A 20,641-nucleotide genomic window follows, 5' to 3' on the forward strand; every position below is an offset into this window, starting at 1 on the left:
GGGAGCCTGTCAGCAACTAGAGGGAACGTCGTGTGGCCATCTGCTTCCATAGACTTGGGGACTCTGTGGGGGCAGTTTTACTCTGCCCTCTTGGGTCACTAAGAGTTGGAATTGACTTGGCAGCAGTAGGTTTGGCTTGGGTAACTGCTTCTTGCTTCATGGCCAGCATTTTAGGAAATGCTGGGCAAAGGCTTGGTGCGCTGAGAGGCATTTGCTCCTGAATGGGCTGTTGCTGGTGCTGTTCGGTGCCATTGACTTGGTTCTAACTCACAGGGACCCCGCGTCCTCTAAGCAGACCGGGTTGTCTTTTTAGCACTCCACAGCACTTTCAGTGTTCATCTTCACCACCATAAATCCATCAAGTCTTCTTCGGTTTTCCTTATTCAGACATCACGTTGATTCCGACCCCCAGCGACCTTGTAAGTCAATCCATTCAGTGGCTGCGACAGTGTACTCGAACACGGGGCAATCGTGAGGGTGGTGCAGGACCGCGCAGTGTTGCCTTCTCTTGTGCAGAGGGTCGCTATGGGTCGTCATCGACCCGATGGCACCTGGCAGCAACATAATTCAAATGCATTTTCTTTAGGAACTGTCCAACGGCTGCAGGTATCTGAGGTGATGAAAAACAACCTGGTTTGGGTCAGGTGCACCCTCGTCTTCAAAATGAACCTTTGCTCTCCAGTGCTTCAAAGAGGTATTTGGTAAAGGAAGGGATCCCAGCAGCAGAGATCCCCGATGCAACATGTCATTTGGTTTCTTGACTGCAGTTTCTGTAGGCATCGATGGATTGTGGGTCCTTGTAAAACCAAATCCTTGACAACTTTGATCTTTCCTCTGTTTATCACGATGTTGTTTATTGGTTCCGTTGTGAGAATTTCTTAATATTGAGTTGCAATCTACACTGGAAGCTGCAGTCAGTAAGTACTTCAAGTCCTCTTCACTTTCAGCAAGCCAGCAATATGTCAGCTGCATATCGTAGGTTGCTAATGAGCATTCCTCCAATTTTGATGCTACCTTCTTCATACAGTCCAGTGTCTCAGAGCATGTGCTTAAGTCTATCGACTGAATGCGGATGGTGGGTGGAGCACACTGAGCCAAATCCCTCGCCTGACTCTCCGTGGCCTCAGCAGAGAGAGCGGTTATCTTGGAAGGTTGGTAGCAGAAAAGGGAACTTTCCTGAAGTCGATTCCTTCATTTGTTAAGTCCTGGTAGTTCCTATTTATGATCATCTACAAGGAACCCTGGTGGTGTAGTGGTTATGGGTCGGACTGCGATCTGAAAGGTCAGCAGTTCAAAGCCACCAGCGGCTCTGTGAGAGAAAGACAGGGCTTTCTACTCCCATAAACAGTGACAGTCTTGGAAGCTCATGGGGAAGCTCTACCCTGTCCTATAGGGCCGCTATGAGTCAGCATCGATTTGATGGCAGTGAGTTTATTATCTATTATTTTTAAACCAAAGGTTCTGACTGTCCCTTACCTCAATAATCAGCGGGAAGGGAGACCAATCTCTCCTTCTCCTTTCCTTCTCCACTGTTGGGTTCCAGAAAGCCTAGAGCCAAGGTTACTGTTCAGTAGCCACTCACTTCACCTCCTATAATATTGTTATTATTTACAGTAGCTTATTGAGATGCAATTCCCACACCACACAATTCATGCATTAAATGTGTATAATTCAACGGCTTTTAGTCTGTTCGCCAAGTTGTGCAACCACGGTAACAATTAAATTTAGAACATTTTAATAACTTCCCAAAGACACCTGGCACCCCTGAGTCACCACTTCCAATCTTCCCCTAGAATGCTCCCCAACCCCCACCCCTGCCCCCACCAGCCAGGCAGTCCTGCTCTCTGACTCTACAGATCCGCCTGTTTTACAGAGGCCACGTAAATGGGATCTTGCAGGGGATGCTCTTTCGTGGCTAGCAGTCGTGTTCACTCACTATTAAGGCGTTTAAGGTGCCTACAATTTGGCAGCATGTACCAATGCTTCATTCCATCCGATGGCCCAGCAATAACCCTTGGTATGGCTATGCCTCATTGTGCTTATCCATATCTTAGGTGACAGACATTGAGTTCTCTCACCTTTTGGCTCCTATGAGTCACTTGGCTAGGAACATCCGCATACCTATTTTCGTGTGGACGTATGTTTTATTTCTTTGGGGTATGTGCTCAGGAGGGGCTGGTTGGGCCACAGGGCCACTCTGTTTCATCACTGCCACCGTGCCAGGTGGCTTTTCAGAGTGGCTGCTCTGTTGTGTAACTGACCAGCAGGGCTGGATCATTTCCATCTCTCCACGTCCCCACTTGTCATTCTCTTTCTTCCCTTTTGTTTCCTGGGATTACAGCCACTGACTCGACGCCCGGAAACCACAGTGGGGGTGCAGCAGTGTCCCCTGCACTTCTGATTTGCATTTCCCTGCTGGCTCAGCCCGTCGGCGTCCTTCGGCTCGGAGCCCAGGCCCGATTTTGTAACCAGGGTGTCTTTGTAGGACTGAGTTGCAAGGGTTCGTTCTGTCTTGTGGACACAAGCTCCTCGTCAGGTGTGTGGTTTGCAGGCATCCCCCCATTCTGGAGTGGTCTTTTCACCTGCTTGCCAGTGTCCTTTGACGCACAGATGCTTTTCATTTCGATGAACTTCGGTCCAGCCCCCTTCTCTCCCCCTTTTCTTTCTTCTTGTGTTTTGGACATTCGCTTCCAATAAAGAAAAATACAGTCTCTGAAGGGAGACGTCGGACAGGGCAAGATATGACAAAATAATAATTTATGAATTATCAAGGGCTCATGAGGGAGGGGGGAGAGGGAAGGGAGGGGAAAAATGAGGAGCTGATGCCGGGGGCTTAGGTGGAGAGCAAATGTTTTGAGAATGATGAGGGTAATGAATGTACAAATGTGCTTTGCACAACCGATGTATGTATGGATTGCGATAAGAGTTGTATGAGCCTTGATGAAACGATTAAAAAAAAAGAAAAATACAGTCTCATTTGCCCCCCTTTCCACCAACAGTCATGAATTTCTTCTTCTCCTTTTTGTCATACATGATGATTTAACATTGTAACTCCACGCCCCTCCCCAGCTCCCTTTACCAGAGTCAAAAAAGGGCCCTGGCATAGCACCGGCAAAGACACAGAGTTAGAGCGCATGTGCGTTCTCCCCACTCACCTGCAACAGGTAACAATCAGGGCGATGCCTAGGATGAGGAGAAGCCCACCTCCGGCTGCTGCGATCACCACCGTGATGAGCTGATATGCTAAACAGTGTTATAGAAACAAAACAAAACAAGAAAGATGAGGCTCGGTACCGAGCAATGTAGTGAGGCCTATGTGCAGAAGAATGGGCCCATCCCCCAATCCCAGTGTCCACACCCATCCACACACCCCTACCACCTCAGCTGCTGAGCTCACTTTGCACCTTCTGGGCCCCAGCAAGGGTTCCTTCACACCTAGGTGCACCACATTGCAGAGCGTGACTGTGGAGTTGATGTCGATGCACAGCAGTTCTGCGGGACAGAACAGAACTGCCCCTCGGGAGTTTCCCAGGCTGTAAACTTAACGGAAGCGGATCACCACGTCTTTCCCCCACCTAGCCTCGGAGCACTTCAAACAGCCAGCCTTTCGGTTAGCAGCCGGGTGCTTCGCTGCTGAGCCACCGCGGCGTCTTATGCTGACGTACAGAGCCTACAGATCTGTGGCTGAGCGCACCAGAGGGGCAGCGGCCGAGAGAGAAGGCTGCCGGCTTCAATACGGTTCAGAAACCTTATGGGTCGGAGGGGACTGGACCACGGGCTCAGTTGTTGGTAACACCTCCAGGGGGTGGTGTCTAAATGTCCCCAGCCGGACACGGAGGACCCGCCAGGCCTGTCCTCATTCCTTCGCCGACCTAATCCTCAGTCTCTCCCGTTTCCTTCATTCTCTCTTCAGCCACGGAGCCCTCCTGGAGTAGTCGTTACGCCTGGGGCTGAGGGCTGCAAGGTCCACAGTTCAAAACCACCAGCCACTCACAGGAGAAAGACAAGGTGTTCTACTCCCAGAATCAGTTACAGTCTGGGGAGGTCACAGGGGCGGTCCTGCCCTGTCCTACAGGGTTGCTCTCAGTCAGCTTGTTTGGTTTTTAGTGAGCTTGGCCTTTAGTATTGAGTTAAAGTTTATTGTGTCAACCTGGCCGATAAACACATGTGGGGTTAACTGAAGGGCAGAGAGATAAATGGCTCAGTGAGCCTCGCCTTTAGAGTTCTTGAGTCTCCTGCTTTGTGATGGTCGGACCAGGGTACGGCTGCCTTAGCCAGTTCCCTATTTTAGCTAGCAAGGCTCACTCCCTGTAAGGCATCCCTGAGGAGAAGCCACAGGACCTACCCCGATGCAGCCCCGGGTGCTGGAGCAGCCATGTGGAGACCCCTGCCAACACTGACATGCTTACACATTCACTGATTTGGCTTTCCTTCTGCAGTCGGCATCATTGCGTGTGTTTTGTGAGATGGAGGAGGACTTTGTGGATTGGTGTCGGACATAGGGGTTAATGTTGGACTTGTGAGCTTGGACAACAGTGGGTTGGGATGTTTTCTTACCCTTTATATAAAACTCTCTTATTTTTACATATGTTTCGGTGGATTTGTTTGCCTAGTTTACCCAGACTAACACAGGTATGCTCAGCCACATTCATCCAAACACCTCCCCCAGGTCCATATTTGATTTTAATGTGCTCCCTCTATCTGAGCTTTCCATCTCCCCACACTTTAGCTACTGTATTAACACTCGGGGTGACCATTAGCATCCACTCGCTTCACTGCAGACACGCTGATTCAGGTTCTTAGAAACCAAGAGGGCAGAGTGGGATGGCAGACCTTATGGAAGCCAGCTGCCTCATATTTCCCCTCTGGAGCAGCTGGTGGGTTTGAACTGCCAACCAGGGCGCAAAGTTGCTTAGGAACGTGTGTATCTCCCCTACCAGATCCTAAGCCCCGAAAGAGTGCTAACCAAGTCCCTGCCTTTTCTTTCCCTCACACCACCTAGCACCCAAGGGGGGTGAATGCAGGGGGTCCTGGGGGGACAACAGGGACCAAGCCCCACCCAGTGAGGCTCTAACATTTTGTAAACTTACGGTTTCCACAGTTGAGACCACCGAGGCCGAATGGGCAACTGCAAGACAGCAACCACACAACAAAGGACATGAATCAATTTCCAATCTCAAAAGAAGTAAGGCAATTACCGATGCCATTTCCAAATAAGGTGCGCCACAGAGTTAATACACGAAGGGCAGCCTACCTCATACAGGTCTCATTCTCTAGCCTGTAGCCATCTTCACACGCTGAAAGAGAGAAGGGAAGTCCATGAGAGGGTCTCTTTGCCTCCCTCTGCTCAAACGCTCAGTTAATTCAACGCCAGCAAGTCTCCCTGAGGTCCGCCAGACGATTCTAGAATCAGAAGCCCACAGACGGCTTGAGGATTATCTATACCCTGCTGAAATACTGTTAACTGGCCCAACCCTTTAACAAGAAAAGGTTAACTTCTTTGTGGCTCTGTTTCCCATCTGTAAAAAGAGGATAATAATAATGGTATCTACCTTATCAGGTTTCTGGGAGGGGATTAAATGAGATAGAACATACAAATGGCTTAGCGGAACATCTGGCATGTAGTAGCCACCAAATCAATGTTAGAAGTGATAATTCCTACCCAGCAAGTGCAGTTGTTCATCTGTTCTCGACAGACGGAGTCCGTCTGTGTGAACTCCTTCCCCACATGCGGACGCTTATCCTGCCCACGGCGCCTGTGGCCCCGCTTCCGTGAGGGGACGGGAGCGCCAAAGGGCATCATCTGGGCCAACGCCCGGGTTTTCATTAGAGGGTTCTCACCCTGTGGGCTGTGCAGGGGAGTGTGGACATAGCTGCATGTGCCTGAGAACACTTGCCGCTCACTGGCCGGGCTGCTCACTGAGCGCTGCGTCACCGTGGAGCCATCCCCCTGGGTCAGCAGTGCCCGGTTAACTGGGTGACAGGATCCTGCCAACACTGTAAGAGGCTGACAGAACACCCACACAGATACGACGCGCTTGGGCAACAAGATCATGCAAGTCAGCCTCACAGACAAAGTCACTGCTGTAAGGAATGGCACCCATTTGGTCCATGATGAAGGCAAACCCACTCTGGAGATACGGCGGGCTCTGATCCAGACCCCGGAATAAAGCCAGTACTGAAGAACCAATAAACACGGCGAGACTAGCAGCAAAGCCCGCCGGGAATGCTTTCGTTTCCCAGTGCGGGTCAACGTTACATCTACCTTGTCCTAGCGCCTTCAAAGCATGCAAGAGGACGAGGAGAACCTCACACTGTGATGGTGCCGAGATGCAACACAGAGATGCGAAGTGATCCCAGGCTGTTGGGGTAAACAGAGCCCACTGAATTATTGCTCAGCCGGGGGGGAACCATAAATCTTTCATTTGTCAAAAACACATGCTGACTACATGCAAGAAAACAAGGTGTGCCCATGCTTGATACAGCCTGCGGGAAAGAGCACCTTTTGTATACCTGTAGGCCCAGATGGTGTGTGCGCTTTCTTTTGTATCCCTTAGGCTCGCCCAAGGGATACCATTCTCTTCCTACGGGAGGGGCGCACCGCTCTGTGTGAGTCATGCCGACACCTGGCAGCAGACCTCCTTGGCTTTGCCTCCTTCGGCCAGGTCTGTGATCTGGCCAGAGCTGGTTCAGGCACGGCCAAGGCGGTGAAACAGAAATGCGGGTGTACCCAGAACAGTACCGGCAATGGGATAAGTTCAGGGACTGAGCTGCGGGCTGTGAGACGGGGCGACCGGATGCAGGAGACACGATTCTCGCCAGGGCCAGGGCCGTGGAGATCAATACATTCAAAGCAGCACCATCTTTGAGCAGGGCGCTGGACGCTTCCCAACTCTGCCTGGGGGTGGGGGTGAGGGGAATAAGTTTCCAGCAGGGTGATGACCTGAAATTTTGCCAATTTTGGTATACCTACATGTTCTAGGCTTTGTTACCCATCCGTGGCTGCCCAGGAAGAACCAGCTCACGGCCCTGCTACCAGCCTAGATGCGAGACTGCCAAGGGGAACAAAGGTAGCTAATGTCGAGTAGCAAGCCCTGAGCAGACCACACGGGTGGGTAACACGTGCAGCCAGGACCCCTCGGGCAGGTCTGGGCTCTCTCCCCAGACTTCCTGCATCCTCCATGGCGGCAGCTACTCGCTGTCCTTGCGGGTCATCGGCCCCGACTCACATGATCTCATGTGCAGCAGGCCAGAACGGTGCCCAGCCTGGCCCCACCCCCAGACCAGCGTCATCCAGGCCTTAACCGGAGAAATGGATCCCCAGGCTGTCCTGGTCTGGCAACTCCCCCGCCACTGCCTGTCATCACAGACTCCGCTGACCGGTGGGCAGTGGCTGTTCATGAGGCACACTGGCCAGGAATTCAATCTGCGTTTCCTGGCCGGCAGCGAGGATGCTGGCACTCAGCCAGCGCTGCCCCCCACGGAAGATGAGGATAAGTGTCCCTCACTCACCCATGCCCTCACTGCCCTCGAGCTGCGAGCGGCCCTATTGGACAGGGGAGAATGGCCCTGTGAGTTTTCGGAGGCTGTAACCATTGATAGGTGTAGAAAGCTCCACCTTTCTCCTGTGGTGTTGAACTGCCAACCTTGCGGATCACAGCCCAACCTACAATACATGTTGTGGTTCTTAAATGTCAGGGTCAGCACCGACCCATAGCGATCCTATGCACAACAGGCAGCAGGGCACCGCCCTGGGCTGTCCTCACAATGGCTCCTATCCCTGAGCCCGCTGGAGCAGCCAGGGGGAGAAGCTTACTCTTTCTGTAGGTGTTTGATTGTTATGGCCTTGTGGAAGCTCACTGAATTTCTGTGAACGAGTCTGGAGCACACTAAGCAAGTATCTGGCGAACTCTAGCCAATGCCCAGCTTCTCTCGGGCAGAGGGACGGTTAAGAAGCTGGGGGCTGAAACTGCACAGTGCTTTGCTTTGACTCCACAGTCACCTTGTCTAAGGGACGGTCTCTTTCTTGCAGCGATTTACAAGAAGGATCAGGAGCCCCTGGGTGATACCAATGGTTAAGCACTGGACCATGAGCTGAAAGGCTGGCAGTCGGAACGCACCCCAGGCACCGTGGACCAGGGGTCTGGTGATCTGCTTCCCAAAGGTCACTGTCTAGAAAGCCCAAAGGAAGCAGCTCTGCCTGGCACACCTGGCGTCCCCATGAGTCAGAGTGACTCAACAGCCATCGAAACTCCCTCTGGTATTTATTGCAGGGCCGCCCGGGGCCAGACTGCACACTATCGCCCATTCATCACCTAACGAGATTTCCCTGGGGCCTTGGCAGGCACTCCTGTTAGGGGCCTCAACTCTCCTCCAACTCCGGTTTCCCTCTTTGCCCAAGCGCCAAGGACCCTCAGAACTGGAATGGGTGGGTGCCACCTTTAGCAAACACGCGTGGTCTGATGGCACTCCCTACACACCCGCTTTCTCCCCAGCCCCCATTCAGTCACCCACTTCTTTCCCCTTCAGGCACATGTGCCTTTGAAAGACTTCACAACCTTGTTTAATAGTGAGTTTCTTTCTTTTTTTTCAAGAGGTGCCTCATATCCTTTTTTGGCAGTGAGATGGTGCCTATATAATTGTAGCTCATTTAGGGAAGGGGTAATAAGCCTGGTCTCCCCATCGCTGAAACCTTTTGGGTCCTCCACTGGCTGCCTGACCGACCAGGGCCTTCTCTGAGTGTCCCTGCCTCTCTCCCCCCCACGCCTCTCTGCCCATGCTAGGTCAGGGCCGCGGGATCATGGGAGCGGAAAGAGCCATCCCTGGTGACACCTGGCCTCCATCTCGGGGCAGCTGCACAGGTCTCCCTTCTCCAGGGACCCAACCCAGGCATGGCAGCAGGCTGGTGTTCTGCTGGTCTGTTCTATCCTTCCTGCAAACGCTTCCCCAACTAAGCTGCCCACCCACCCTCATCCGTTGAGGGGGAACGTTCCACTGTCATCCAGCCAGGTCCAGCTGTGGTCCTGCCTGGGAGTTGGCGGGCCAGGCTGCTCTCATTTAGCTTCCAAAGTGACCAGGCTGTCCGGTGTCATGATATGTCTTTTCAATGTGCTTCAAAGACCACGTGCCACTGTGTGCCTGGCGCGGCTCTGGGAACCGCTGAGGGAGACTCAGCTTCTCGCCCCACGCTACAGGGAGGTCAGCCGGCAGGGCGCCGACGATGGCACAGATGTGGCAACAACCAGCAGGGATGCCCAACCTGGGTATCCAACAAAACAAAACGAAACGAAACGAAAAGCTCCGGTCTCCTTGCAGGCAGTCTGTCTCAAGAAATTGAAACTCCGTCAAGACCAGCCAAGCTTGCCCTATCACGCACTGGATCTCACGACACACATCTGTGGAACCCTATGAGACGCTAAATGCAGTTCGAGATGCCGTGTCAGCTCTGACGTCTGCGAAGAGAAAGAGAAAGCCGATTGTTGGATTTATCATGACGCTGGCTGGCAAGGTGGAAAGAGGTTAAAATCTTCCAGGAAAGTCACCTACTTGACTTTCGTATGAAGCTCTGAAAACCTGCTAAGGAGACGAGGAAGTATGTGTGCAAGCATGCACACACACTCACACACACACACACACACACGAGAGCAAGTGCGAATGCTATTGAGCCAGGAAACCCAGGGACAAGGGAGCAATAAGAGATCTAAAATCAGTGAGAAGGCGTAGGACGCCTGGTGGGGTTTGATCAAGTGAAATGTAGCCAAGAGAAATTACTGAGAGTTGAATGAAGGTCAAACATGATAGTGGGACAGGAGGAAAGTAAAAGGAAATAGAGGAAAGAACTAGAAGGCAAAAGACATTTATAGAGGTATAAACAAGCATGTACACATGTAAATATATTAATATATAATGATAGGGATATAGGTCTATGTACATATATTTATGGGTTAAGTATTACGGTAGCAGTGTACCTCCAGTCAAGTACTTCCTCAATGCAAGAACACTTTGTTCTAGTAACTCGACACTCCATGATACTTGCCTTCCCAACACGATTGCTAAAGTCAAAATGGTGCATAAGCAAATGTGGTGAAGAAAGCTGATGGTGCCCGGCTATTAGAAGATATAGCATCTGGGGTCTTAAAGGCTTGAAGTTAAACAAGTGGCCATCTAGCATGGAGGCAACAAAGCCCACATGGAAGAAGCACACCAGCCCGTGTGATCATAAGATGTTGATGGGATAAGGTATCAGGCATCAGCAGACCCAAAGCAAACCATCGTATCGATGTGAACGAGAGGGCTTGGAGCGGAGACCCAAAAGCCCATCTGTATACAGTTGGGCATCCCCTCACAGAAGGGCCACAGGAAGGGATGAGCCATCCAGGGTGCAATATAGCACCAGTGAAATTAAGAACTTTTCTCTAGTTCTTCAATGCTTCCACCTCACCCCACTATCATGACCCCATTTCTACCTTACAAATCTGGCTCAACCACAGCATGTACACTGGTATAGATAAGAGCTCTCGACACACGGAATACAGGACAGATAAACCCTCAGGTATAATAATGGAAGTAGCGATACTATGAGGGTAAGGAGAAGGTAGGGGGAGAAGGGGGAGAAAGGGAAAACCGATCGTAATGATGAGCATATAACACCCCCCATTCAGGGGGACGAACAACGGAAACATAGGTGAAGGGAGACAGCAGATGGTGTAAGATATGAAAATAATTTATAATTTATAGTTCACAAGGGTGGGAGGGTGTGGGAGGGAGGGAAAAAAGAGGAGCTGATACCAAGGGCTCAAGTAGCAAAAAAGATGTTTTTAAAATGACGATAGCTACATATGTACAAATATACTTGATACAATTGATGTATGGATTGCTATAAGAGGCCCCAATGAAATGATTTATTATGAAACAAACACAACTTGCCCGTGTACCCAGCTTGATACCTGCCCTCATGAAGAGATCCCCGAAGGTGAGGGTGTTACAGCAGTGTGAGGAAGAAAGCAGAAGGTGTTGGGCTACCAGAAAGAATAGTGTCTGGGGTCTTAAAAGACTTGTCTTAAAATAAGCAGTCATCTAAGTGAGATGACTGCTAAGTCCACATGGAAGAAGCACACCAGAGTACGTAATCCAAGGACTGTAAATAATAAAACCCAAGTCTCGAGAAAGGAACAGTATCGGAATTGAAATTCTGAGCACCCAGTGTTTAAAAGGCTATGGATGATAGTGAAAGCCCCCAATCCATGTGCAGGCTCCTACCTTAAATGAAGCTTCCCATGAATCCCCTCTGACCATCAACCAGGGATGTGAACAGGCTTGCTGTCAGAGAGAGGATGTTGGACAGTGGACAAGTGCCGATGTGGCTTATCATTTGTGTAGCTTATCAAATGATGTACCTACCTTATCATTTGTTCTCCCTTCTGACCCACTTTACATTTGCTCTGGTTTTGATTCTTTTCTGTGATCTTTTCAACTGATACTTTCCTATGGTTTAGTTTGTTATTGTTACTGGTTTTTGGTTAGCTATTTGCTTTTATCTATATGAAACCCAGGATCGGTAAATCTGTGGAGACAGTAAGTGGAGTCAGAGAGTTTTGGGGGTCATGGCAGGGGACGTGGAAGTGGGATAGGAGCTAAGAAAAATGAGAACAACACGAAAATGTTCCCAAAGTGATTGCAGTGGTGGCTACACAGCTCGTTCCAAGATGTTTCAACTACTGAACGGGGCGGTATGTGAATTGTGTTGTTGTTGTCGTCAGGTGCCTGCGAGTCTGCTCCAACCCATCGTGACCTGATGCACAACAGGGTCAAGCACTGCCCAGTCCAGCACTGACCTTACACTTTTACTACGCCCACTGGGGCAGCCACAGCGTCCCCTCATCTCCTCCAGGGTCTTCCTTCTGTGTCGCCGCTCCCCTACTTTACCAAACATGAGCTCCTTCCCCAAGGACTGGTCTCTCCCGACAACATGTGCAATAGAAGCAAGACACAGTCTCACTATCCTTGTCTCTAAGGAGCAGGCCCGCTGCACTTCTTCCAACAGACCGGTGGGTCCTTTCAGCGGTCCAGAGTACTTTCAGTGTTCTTCTCCAGCACCGCAGTGCAGATGCATGAATTCTTCTTTAGTCTTCGTTCAACTTTCCCATGCAGATGAGGCAAGTGAAAATACCATGGCTTGGGTCAGGTGCCTCCCAGCCCTCAAACGAACACCCTTGTTCTTCAATACCCCACAAAGAGCTCCCATGCAGCAGATTTACATAGTGCAACTATCTTTTGCTCTCTTGACTGCGGCTTCCATGAGCATTGATTGTGGATCCAAGCAGCTTCAACCCTTTCTCCATTGATCACAATGTTACCTATCGGTCCAGTTGTGAGGGCTTTGGTCCTTTTTACATCGCGCCGTGATCTACGCGGAAGGCTGCAATCCTTAATCTCCATCCGTCAGCAAGTGCTTGAGGTCTTCCATGCTTTCAGCAAACAAGGTTGTATCATCTGCATATTGCATCTGCATCTCCAATCCCGATACCACATTCTCCTTCATGTAAGCCAGCAAACTGCATGTCAACAAAACTGTTAACAATTCGACAAAAGCAAATCTGCCGATGTAAAGCTATGAACTGCAGGGCTTTAGAGCAGACGTGGGTGTTTGGTCAGGCCTACAGGAGACTGACCCTGGGTTTGAGTTGCACAAACGGGAATCTTTCTATACGTGCTCCAGCACCAATGGCCAGAAGAGGTCACTGGTAACCCAGCACAGAGCTCTGATCCCTGTGGACTGGAAGCCTAACCAACAAGGCTGCCTCTGCGGCGGCACCAAGCCCCAAAGCAAAGAACCCACGGGTCCTTTAGACCGTTAGGGAGCACTGCGGGATTCGAGAAAGGGCTGCTAGTGGCTTTGTCTTTGGCGTTTGACAGATCTCCGGCAGTTCTGCTGCGGCAGCTCATGCTAATCTGTACATGAGACCATGCAAAGGGGATACTTTGGAAGTTCAGAGGACAGTCTCTCAGGCCGATTCAGCGGTAGGATTCTCGCCTTCCACAAGGGAGACCCAGGCACCACCATCCCCTGCCTGTCAGAGGAGGTTTGTGGGCTGCAGGGATGCTGGCTGGAGTTCCGCAGTTTCCAGACTACGGAAGAAAGGCCTGGCAGTCTACTTCTGAAAACTGGCCAATAAACCCCCCGGAGGACGAAGGTCTGGTCCACAACGGAGTGGAAGGGCACAGAACCGAGCGGGGGAGTCTTTCACTGAGAAGAGAGGGCACCAGGAATCGAGGGCTGGCTCGATGGCAGCTCATAAAGACAACGGCGACTCAGGGCAGCCAGAAGCAAAGACGGCAGGCGAGGCTGTTCTGAAGGTCCATAGACACTCTGGGGAAAAGGCTTCCAGGGACCAGCGCTCCCCCCTCACACACACTTCTGCCCAGTCCACCTTTCCCTCCCCCAACACACATGGATTTCAGCAGCGGTCACCTTCCCACGGGAAACAGGGTTCAAATCCCCAGTCTCTAAGAAGGGCCAGGAACACTCTGTATTAAGCCACATAAGACCAGATTGGGAGGGATTATCGACTTGTGGTGAAGCGGGGCGGTTTTCCCTCCTCCCCACCCCACTCCTCACGTAGCCTGTGTGTCCAGGGCCAAGGTCACCGCAGGCAGGACAGCCTGGCACGCCACGGAGACACACTGTGAAGCAGCCCCACATCAGGAACGGTGCCCACTGAAGGCGCATTGCATGGCGGCTAACCACATCACAGGGTGGGGAGCCCGCGAGGAGGCCGGCTGCTGCCCCCCAGGGCATTTTCATGCTCTCGTGACAGAACAGGCCGATGAAAGGAAGTCCGGACAGAAATAGGTGGCACGTCACCCTTCCGAGCTCTGCAGTTGGACACAGATTCCAGTGCGCCTGTCACCAGCCAGGTGTTGACTGAACAGGAAAACAGCCACGGAGGTGCTGCGGTGACACACCGTGCCCTCTGCCATGCCAGCTTTGCTGGAGACCCGGAACTGCCGAGGGAGTTCAACGGGCTTTGCCCCGGCAGGGTCCCCAGCGCTCCGGACCTGGCTTTAAGCTTATTTGGAACCAGTGTTCCAAGTCGTGCAAATGGTGCGTGCGCTCAGCTGCTAACGGGAAGGCTAGAGGGCTGAGTCCACGCAGGGGTGCCTCAGAAGAGAGGCCTGGTCGTCCACCTCTGGAGAAAAATCGCCACTGAACGCCGTAGGGACACAGTTCCACTCTGACACTCTCGGTCGTCAGGAAGCGGCGTCCACTATGAGACAATTGGTTTGGGTTTATTCTTGCGTTCCACTGACTGACCAGTCTTTATCTGAAGCGGGATGTACTTCAGCCTCACCTAAAAGGTTAGCCAAATTAGCTTTCTGTTCTCACACGCTTATGAGCATTTTAAAAGTCTAATGTAGTACTTTAGCAAGCAGACTGAAAACTCCGTGCCGTCAAGTCGATTCTGATTCATTCTGAGGCTGAAACTCTTGACCCGAGTACAAAGCCTCATTTTTCTCCTGTGGAGCGGCTGGTGGTTTCAAACTGCTGACCTTGCGGTGAGCAGTCCTACAGGTAATGCACTCTTGCCTCCAGGGCTCTTGAGGAAAATACCAGAGCTGACAGCCTCCCAAGTCCTTACATGGGCCAGGGAGCTTCCAAAGGTCGTTGGACAACAAGGAACTAGAAGAGAGCTTTATTTTCCCACAAACTTCATGGTCGCTGCCCCCACGCCTTCCCCTCTCCACGGCCTGCTTTAGTACTGTGCTCAGACAAGGACACATCAGGCACGTTTCACATTAGAGGAAACCAAGGCCAGAGAGCCAAAACAGCTTGCCGGAGACGATCTGCAATCCGTGCGGCCGAGCAGGCCCTGGCTCTGATCTTTGAGCCTCTCTGCTAAGTCCCAGTCTGCAGTCTCAGTTGCTTTAGACAGACATGGGGCCGGCTCCCGGCGAGGAGCCCCCCACCCTTTTAAAAGATTAGCGGACAATAGAATAAAGGGTTGGAAGTAAAACACTAATTTCTTGAACTTCCTCTTAAATGGAGAATCAAAAAGGCGAGCAAGCAAAGCCACTGCTGCCACAGATGTTCCAGCCCCTCTCCCTTTGAATTGGCACTTGTCCGACCAGCATGCACCGCTCTGATAGTGCTATTATTCCAAGGAGATAATGTATCCAATCCTGCTGTGAGCAAAATAACACAAGCCGGTTGCCCCCTGTTCAGAACAGCCCCACCTATGGGAGGAGGGGCATAGGGAGGAGTGAGGGATGGGGGTGGGGTGTGGAGTAAGAGGGAACGCATGTGAGAACCAGCAGGGTGAGCCAGCAGGGTGTAGCATCCTCCCGGCTTGGGCTCAGCCCACAGAACCCCAGTGGGGCCGTGGGGCGGGCGGCAGCGCCTACCTCGGCAGGAGTGGTCCATCTTGTTGAACTGGAAGTAGCCCGACTTGCACTGGCACAGGGCGACGCCATCCAAATCCGTGCAGATGGAGGTCTCTCGGTCACATTCGGGGCTTTTCCGCTTGCACAAGCTGCCCGCTGCAACGGAACAACAGGACGGTGAGGCAAAACAAGACGGCTTCCGCTTCGAACCTCGAAGTCCCTCAAAGGGCAGCCTGGCGCAAGGACTCCTGTCCTGGGTCCACGTGGCACGGGCTTCTCACACTCCTTTCCTAGGTCAGCTCCCCGCGGCGATTTCCTACATGGAACACACCCTCATGGCATGCCACAGGCACAGGGTGACACCAGACTGGGCAGGAGCAGGCCTGGTCACCTCCTCCCAGTGTCCACGGCTCATCCCCTGCCCTCGGTGCGTGGTGTCCCCTGTAATGCTGTTAAGTGATTGCAGGTGGAGAATCAGCACAGTTTAAGAAACATGACTGAGCACTTCACAGGAAGCAGAAAGACTCAGACCAGGCACAACGCCAGCAGAGGCCCGGCGTGGCCCGGAAGGCCTGCACTGCCTGCACGGGGCCAGCACCTTTCTTTGGCTGAGGAGCTTGCAGTCCGACAACGTGCTGCCGACCAGGACCTCAGCTGGGAGGGATGCCAGCACACCCGCTTCTCCAAGGCCGAGAGTGAGCATGTTTACCTATCTACCTCAACCCATTCGTCACTGGCTCCCCACCACCTTGCTGAGAGGCCCATCTGCACACAGTCCTCATTGCCATGTGCTGAAGGGGGCTGCCAGACTGACAGGTGCTGGGTCATCAAGCGGGCTGAGGAGGAGCATGTCCTGGGGGCTCCCTGCCTTATTTCTCCCCTGTGTGTCCACTGACTTTGTCCAGCCCTGGGCACGCGGGCTCTACATTCTCAGGAGTGGCCAACACTCATTTCATCCTTATCAAACAGCGTTCCGTGTTGGGCACATGGGGCTGCTCTGGGAGGTGGCACACAGTGGACACAACTCGGATGGACCTTATCATGTCAACTGGGCCTCACGAGAAGCACCTGGGTGTCGGACAAAAACAAGCAGCCCTCTGGGCAGTGCGCATCACAGTACTGTGTTTGCCTCGCGTGGAAAGCAGGACAAGGTGGAGTTTGGCTGGTGTTGAGCTGGTGAGAGCAAGTGAAGCCTGGGACGAGAGCACATAAACACTGTGCAGAGAGGAAGGGCTGCCAATTCCCCAGCCACCGCCTCCCCCTCCCACCAAGCCTCCTGAGAAACCAGGCACCACTTGGTGATGGCTAATTGGATGTGCCAACCTCAAGGGGCTATGGTGCCCAGTTCTTTGGTCAAGCATCGTTCTAGAGGCTGCCAGGAAGGTATTTAGATGTGATTGACATTTACAGTCAGTTGTCTTTTTTTGTTTCTTTTTTTTTTTGTTCTTTATATTCTTTTTTGTTTTGTTTTGTTTTTTTGTTTCTTTTATTTATTTATTTATTTTTTAAAAACATTTTATTAGGGGCTCATACAACTGTTATCCCAATCCATACACACATCAATTGTGTAAAGTGTATTTGTACATCATTTCTCAAAACATTTTCTCTCCATTTAAACCCCCGACATTAGGTCCTCATTTTTCCCCTCCAGTCAGTTGTCTTTAAGCAACTCGGATTACCCGCCACAATGTGGCTGGGCTAATTCAAGCAGCCGAAGGCCTTAAACACAAAAGCTGAAGTTTCCCAAAGAAGGAAGGCCACCTGCCTCTAGACTCCAAGGTAGAAATCCCAGCTAACCGTCCAGCTTGCTGGCCTGGCCTATAGATTTTGACCTTGCTAGCTCCCCACAACTGTGTAAACCAATTCCTTCACACCAGCCAGCCAGCCAGTCAACCAAGCAACCAAACCAACCGGCCAGCCAGGCAGTCTCTCTCTGTACACCCTATGGGCTCTGTCTCTCTAGAGGACTGTGACGACATAGATATTAGCATTCTGGACACACCCCCACACAGTTGGTCAGCAGCGGAAGTGGCACCAGGGCTCCCGGCTGCCCAGAGTTCCCAGCATCCCTTGCCCGCTTTTGGAAGCCCTGAGAGCTCAGGTCAAGCCTGCCGCCTGGTCACGGGAGGTGAGGTCGGATACAATTTTAGCTCTCAATACTGTATTTCCTGTCTTTATCAGTGGAAGTTGGTGTGCTAAACCAGAACCCCATTTTGCGTGTGTCACAGACTTTCCTTTGTTTATTGTGAAAAGTTTGTGTTTCAGGAAGAAAAATTAAAAAACGAAAACCTCACAAGGCCACCCCGGAGAAGCTGGCACCAGAGAGGAATCTGGCCTCCCTAGTGCCCTGTCTGTACCCTCAGAAGTCTTTACCTGTTACCAGGCTGTAAAACACAGGGATAGTCTAGTCACAGCCATGCCTCACGGCCAGCCTAAGCCTATGGCCCCGTGAGCGATCTTCTGGGAATGGACACGCCATTCCCCCTCCACCCTCACGATTAATCCAGCTCCTGGCAGAGAGGTGCCCAGCAGCCTGCCACGGGACTCCCCTCCCACAGAAGCAGATTGACGTGGTAGCAGGGAGAACTGGCCTCGCAGCGATAGAGGAGTTGCTCTCCTCCAAATACTTCCGGGCTATCCATCCTCTCCTAAACGCAGCCAACGGTACCAAACAGAACCCTGTGTTCATCCGGCAGGAGCTTTCTCCATCCATGATGCCCATGCTCTTCCCTGGGCATACCATCTGCCCAGAGGTCAGGCCAGGAGACATTCCACTGGGGAGGTCCAGACTCGGGTCCTCTGGCAACGATCGGAGCCGTGCTCTCTGGAAGGCAAGGAAGTGACTGTTTTGCGACTAGAAGGGGCGGGGGTGAGGTAACCTGCCTTGGCAATGGCAGTTTCCAAAGTGGCCCGTACTGCACAGATGTTAGAAAAATCCAGCTGCGATAGCCTGACAGTTCCCGAGAGTTCGACTCACCTCTCCTCCACTCACAAAGGTCAGCAAGAGAGAAAAGCATGTTTACTAACCAAACCGAGCAAAGGCTTGGGAGCAAACAGGGAAGGCAGCCAATCTGGGGGAAAGAATGGGAACCCCAGATCGGAGCTTTCCCCTAAACCACATCCACGCAGTCAGAAGAATGAGAGGTCAGAGGATGGGCAGAGCTGTTACGAGGAGGCTCTTACGCATCAGAATACCTGGCTACTAGACTTGCACGGCATGACCATGGATTAATGGGAACGGAGGGAGAAAGAGATTTTTTTTAAAAGGGGTGTGTGGGGGGAGCCTGAGTAGTGTGGTTACACACTGGGCTGCTAACACAAGGTCAGCAGTTTGAAATCACCAGCTGCTCAATGGGAGCAAGACGAGGCTTTTGACTCTAGTAAAGAGTTACAGTCTCGGGAACTCCTGGGGACAGTCCTACCCTGGCCTCTACGGTCGCACCGAGTCGGAATCAACTCGATGGCAATGAGTTTTTTTGGAAGGGAAGAAAACAGTAGCTTGTTAGCATGCTGACCACACAGACAGTCCGTCTTCTCGGGAATCCCCGGAGGGTGCTAACAGTTAAGACACTTGATCGCTAACTGGACAATTGGCAGCCGGAGTCCTCCATAAACACCCAATGAAGTGGAAGCAGGCCTGCCTCGGTGGCTGAGGCAGGACCCCAGTGCCCTGGATGGAGTCCTTGGTGAGCACATCGGGGCCTGAGAAGGATGGGCTCTGGGTCAGCGTTCCGAGCAGCCACACGTTTTAGTTAATTCCCTGACTGTGCTGAATCCTATCCATTTTAACCCCACAAAGTTTGACTCTCTCTCTCTTTTCCCCAAAGTACTAAGCCGCAGCCCTTACGTGGGTCACACGCAGCGTGTGCCCCCGGTGAGAAATGCTAGCAATACACAGCTCCCATCCGCTGCGACTCACAGCCCCCTCAGAAGAGCTCTCGGACCAGCAGGTACAAACACCTGGCCCACAGGGGATGTCCCAGGTCATCTAGAGGGATAGTGCACCGGCCTGATACCTACAACTCAGGTCCAGCACCTGAGTACCAGGTGGGGAGGGCTGGCCTGGCTTCTTTCCACCTGCAGCCCTGGTTTTGCAGTAAAATGAGTAGGCAGTGCCGGCTTCAATCACTGCTGATTCCAGTAGCCAGTGTTCTCCAACCGAGACGAAACTCCCCCTCGCAGACTTGAATCTGAAACCTGCTGCCTCCGACCATTTTTTCATTTGCCTCACGCTAGCTTCATGGTGGGAGCATTTGACCAAGCAGATAAAGTGCAGTCTTCAGCCTCGTTTCTGTGTGCTGACAACTGACAAACCAGAAGAGCAATACTGCACGTGCCACCTGGGCGAAGGTGAGGCTTTCTGCATTCAGAGAGTTACCAGTCTCAGGAGCCCAAGAGGGCAGGCCTACCCTGTCTTACAGGGTTGCTAGCCACCAGAATCTACTCGCTGACAGTAAGTAGGAACACATACCAAGGACCAGGTGACTTCAAACCTATGTATACAGGTGTGTGTGTGTCTAAGCACAAAGGTGTATACCTATGCAAGCAAGTATTTTGCTTAACACTCACTTCAGAGATAGATTTTGTGCACTTCAGAGATAGATTTTGTGAGGCGCTTTCTTGGCCCTGAGCCCTGAGCGCCCAGCTACGGTGGGTGGGTTTCTCCCAGAAAGCAACTCTCTTACCTCTAAAGATGCGCCTCTGAGAGCCCAGGAGCTGGCAGACCTCGGCGGAGGACCTGCAGGAGTTGGCGCATCTCTGCATTGTGTCGGCCAGGTCAAACAGGGTCACGTTGGAGGCCAGGGAGAAGGTGGTCTGCAGCGAGATGGCCACCAGGCTGGAGTCCCTGTGGATGACATCTGTAGGTGTTTAGTTGTTCAAAATGCAGGGGCTTCTCGAGAGCCCGGCCAGCTCCCTTCCCCAGCGAAGGAATGGAAGAACTTGAAGGTCGAGTGACCTTGGCAGTGGGTTACTCAAAGGCTTAGTCAAAATAGGGACCGATACACAGTTATCGGCCTGATTAGAACAGCCTCCCTTTTCCATGGGCTGGGTCGGAAGCACATAGAGTTCTGCTCCTTACCTAGATGCATGGACAGTGGATCGGGTGTAACCAGGTAGCGGTGACAAACACACGTTTAGCTGAAAGGAAGAACAGGTCTGTCGTTAGCTGGATTAGACAAAAGCCTGGCACCCAGAACCAATGTCCTATTCTGATGACAAAGGAGGCTTTTCACAGCCATCAAGTGACCAGCAGGCAGCT

At 52.0% G+C, this 20,641-nt stretch overlaps 1 protein-coding gene across 1 annotated transcript in view; it reads right to left on the reverse strand.

Moving 5' to 3' along the window:
- The window catches only part of HEG1 (heart development protein with EGF like domains 1), a 63,424-nt gene that overhangs the window by 5,929 nt on the left and 36,854 nt on the right, over nucleotides 1-20,641 (reverse strand). The window contains exons 10-15 of the mRNA XM_045287520.1: nucleotides 20,462-20,520; nucleotides 20,067-20,227; nucleotides 15,403-15,537; nucleotides 5,255-5,297; nucleotides 5,091-5,128; nucleotides 3,156-3,243 (exon numbers count right to left, since the gene is read on the reverse strand). Of these exons, the coding sequence (XP_045143455.1) occupies nucleotides 3,156-3,243; nucleotides 5,091-5,128; nucleotides 5,255-5,297; nucleotides 15,403-15,537; nucleotides 20,067-20,227; nucleotides 20,462-20,520 (524 nt within the window). The remainder of the gene's footprint in view (nucleotides 1-3,155; nucleotides 3,244-5,090; nucleotides 5,129-5,254; nucleotides 5,298-15,402; nucleotides 15,538-20,066; nucleotides 20,228-20,461; nucleotides 20,521-20,641) is intronic.

Source organism: Echinops telfairi, unplaced genomic scaffold, assembly GCF_000313985.2.
Source record: "Echinops telfairi isolate 266 unplaced genomic scaffold, ASM31398v2 ScPeMD7_17;HRSCAF=63, whole genome shotgun sequence".
NCBI lineage: Eukaryota > Metazoa > Chordata > Mammalia > Afrosoricida > Tenrecidae > Echinops > Echinops telfairi.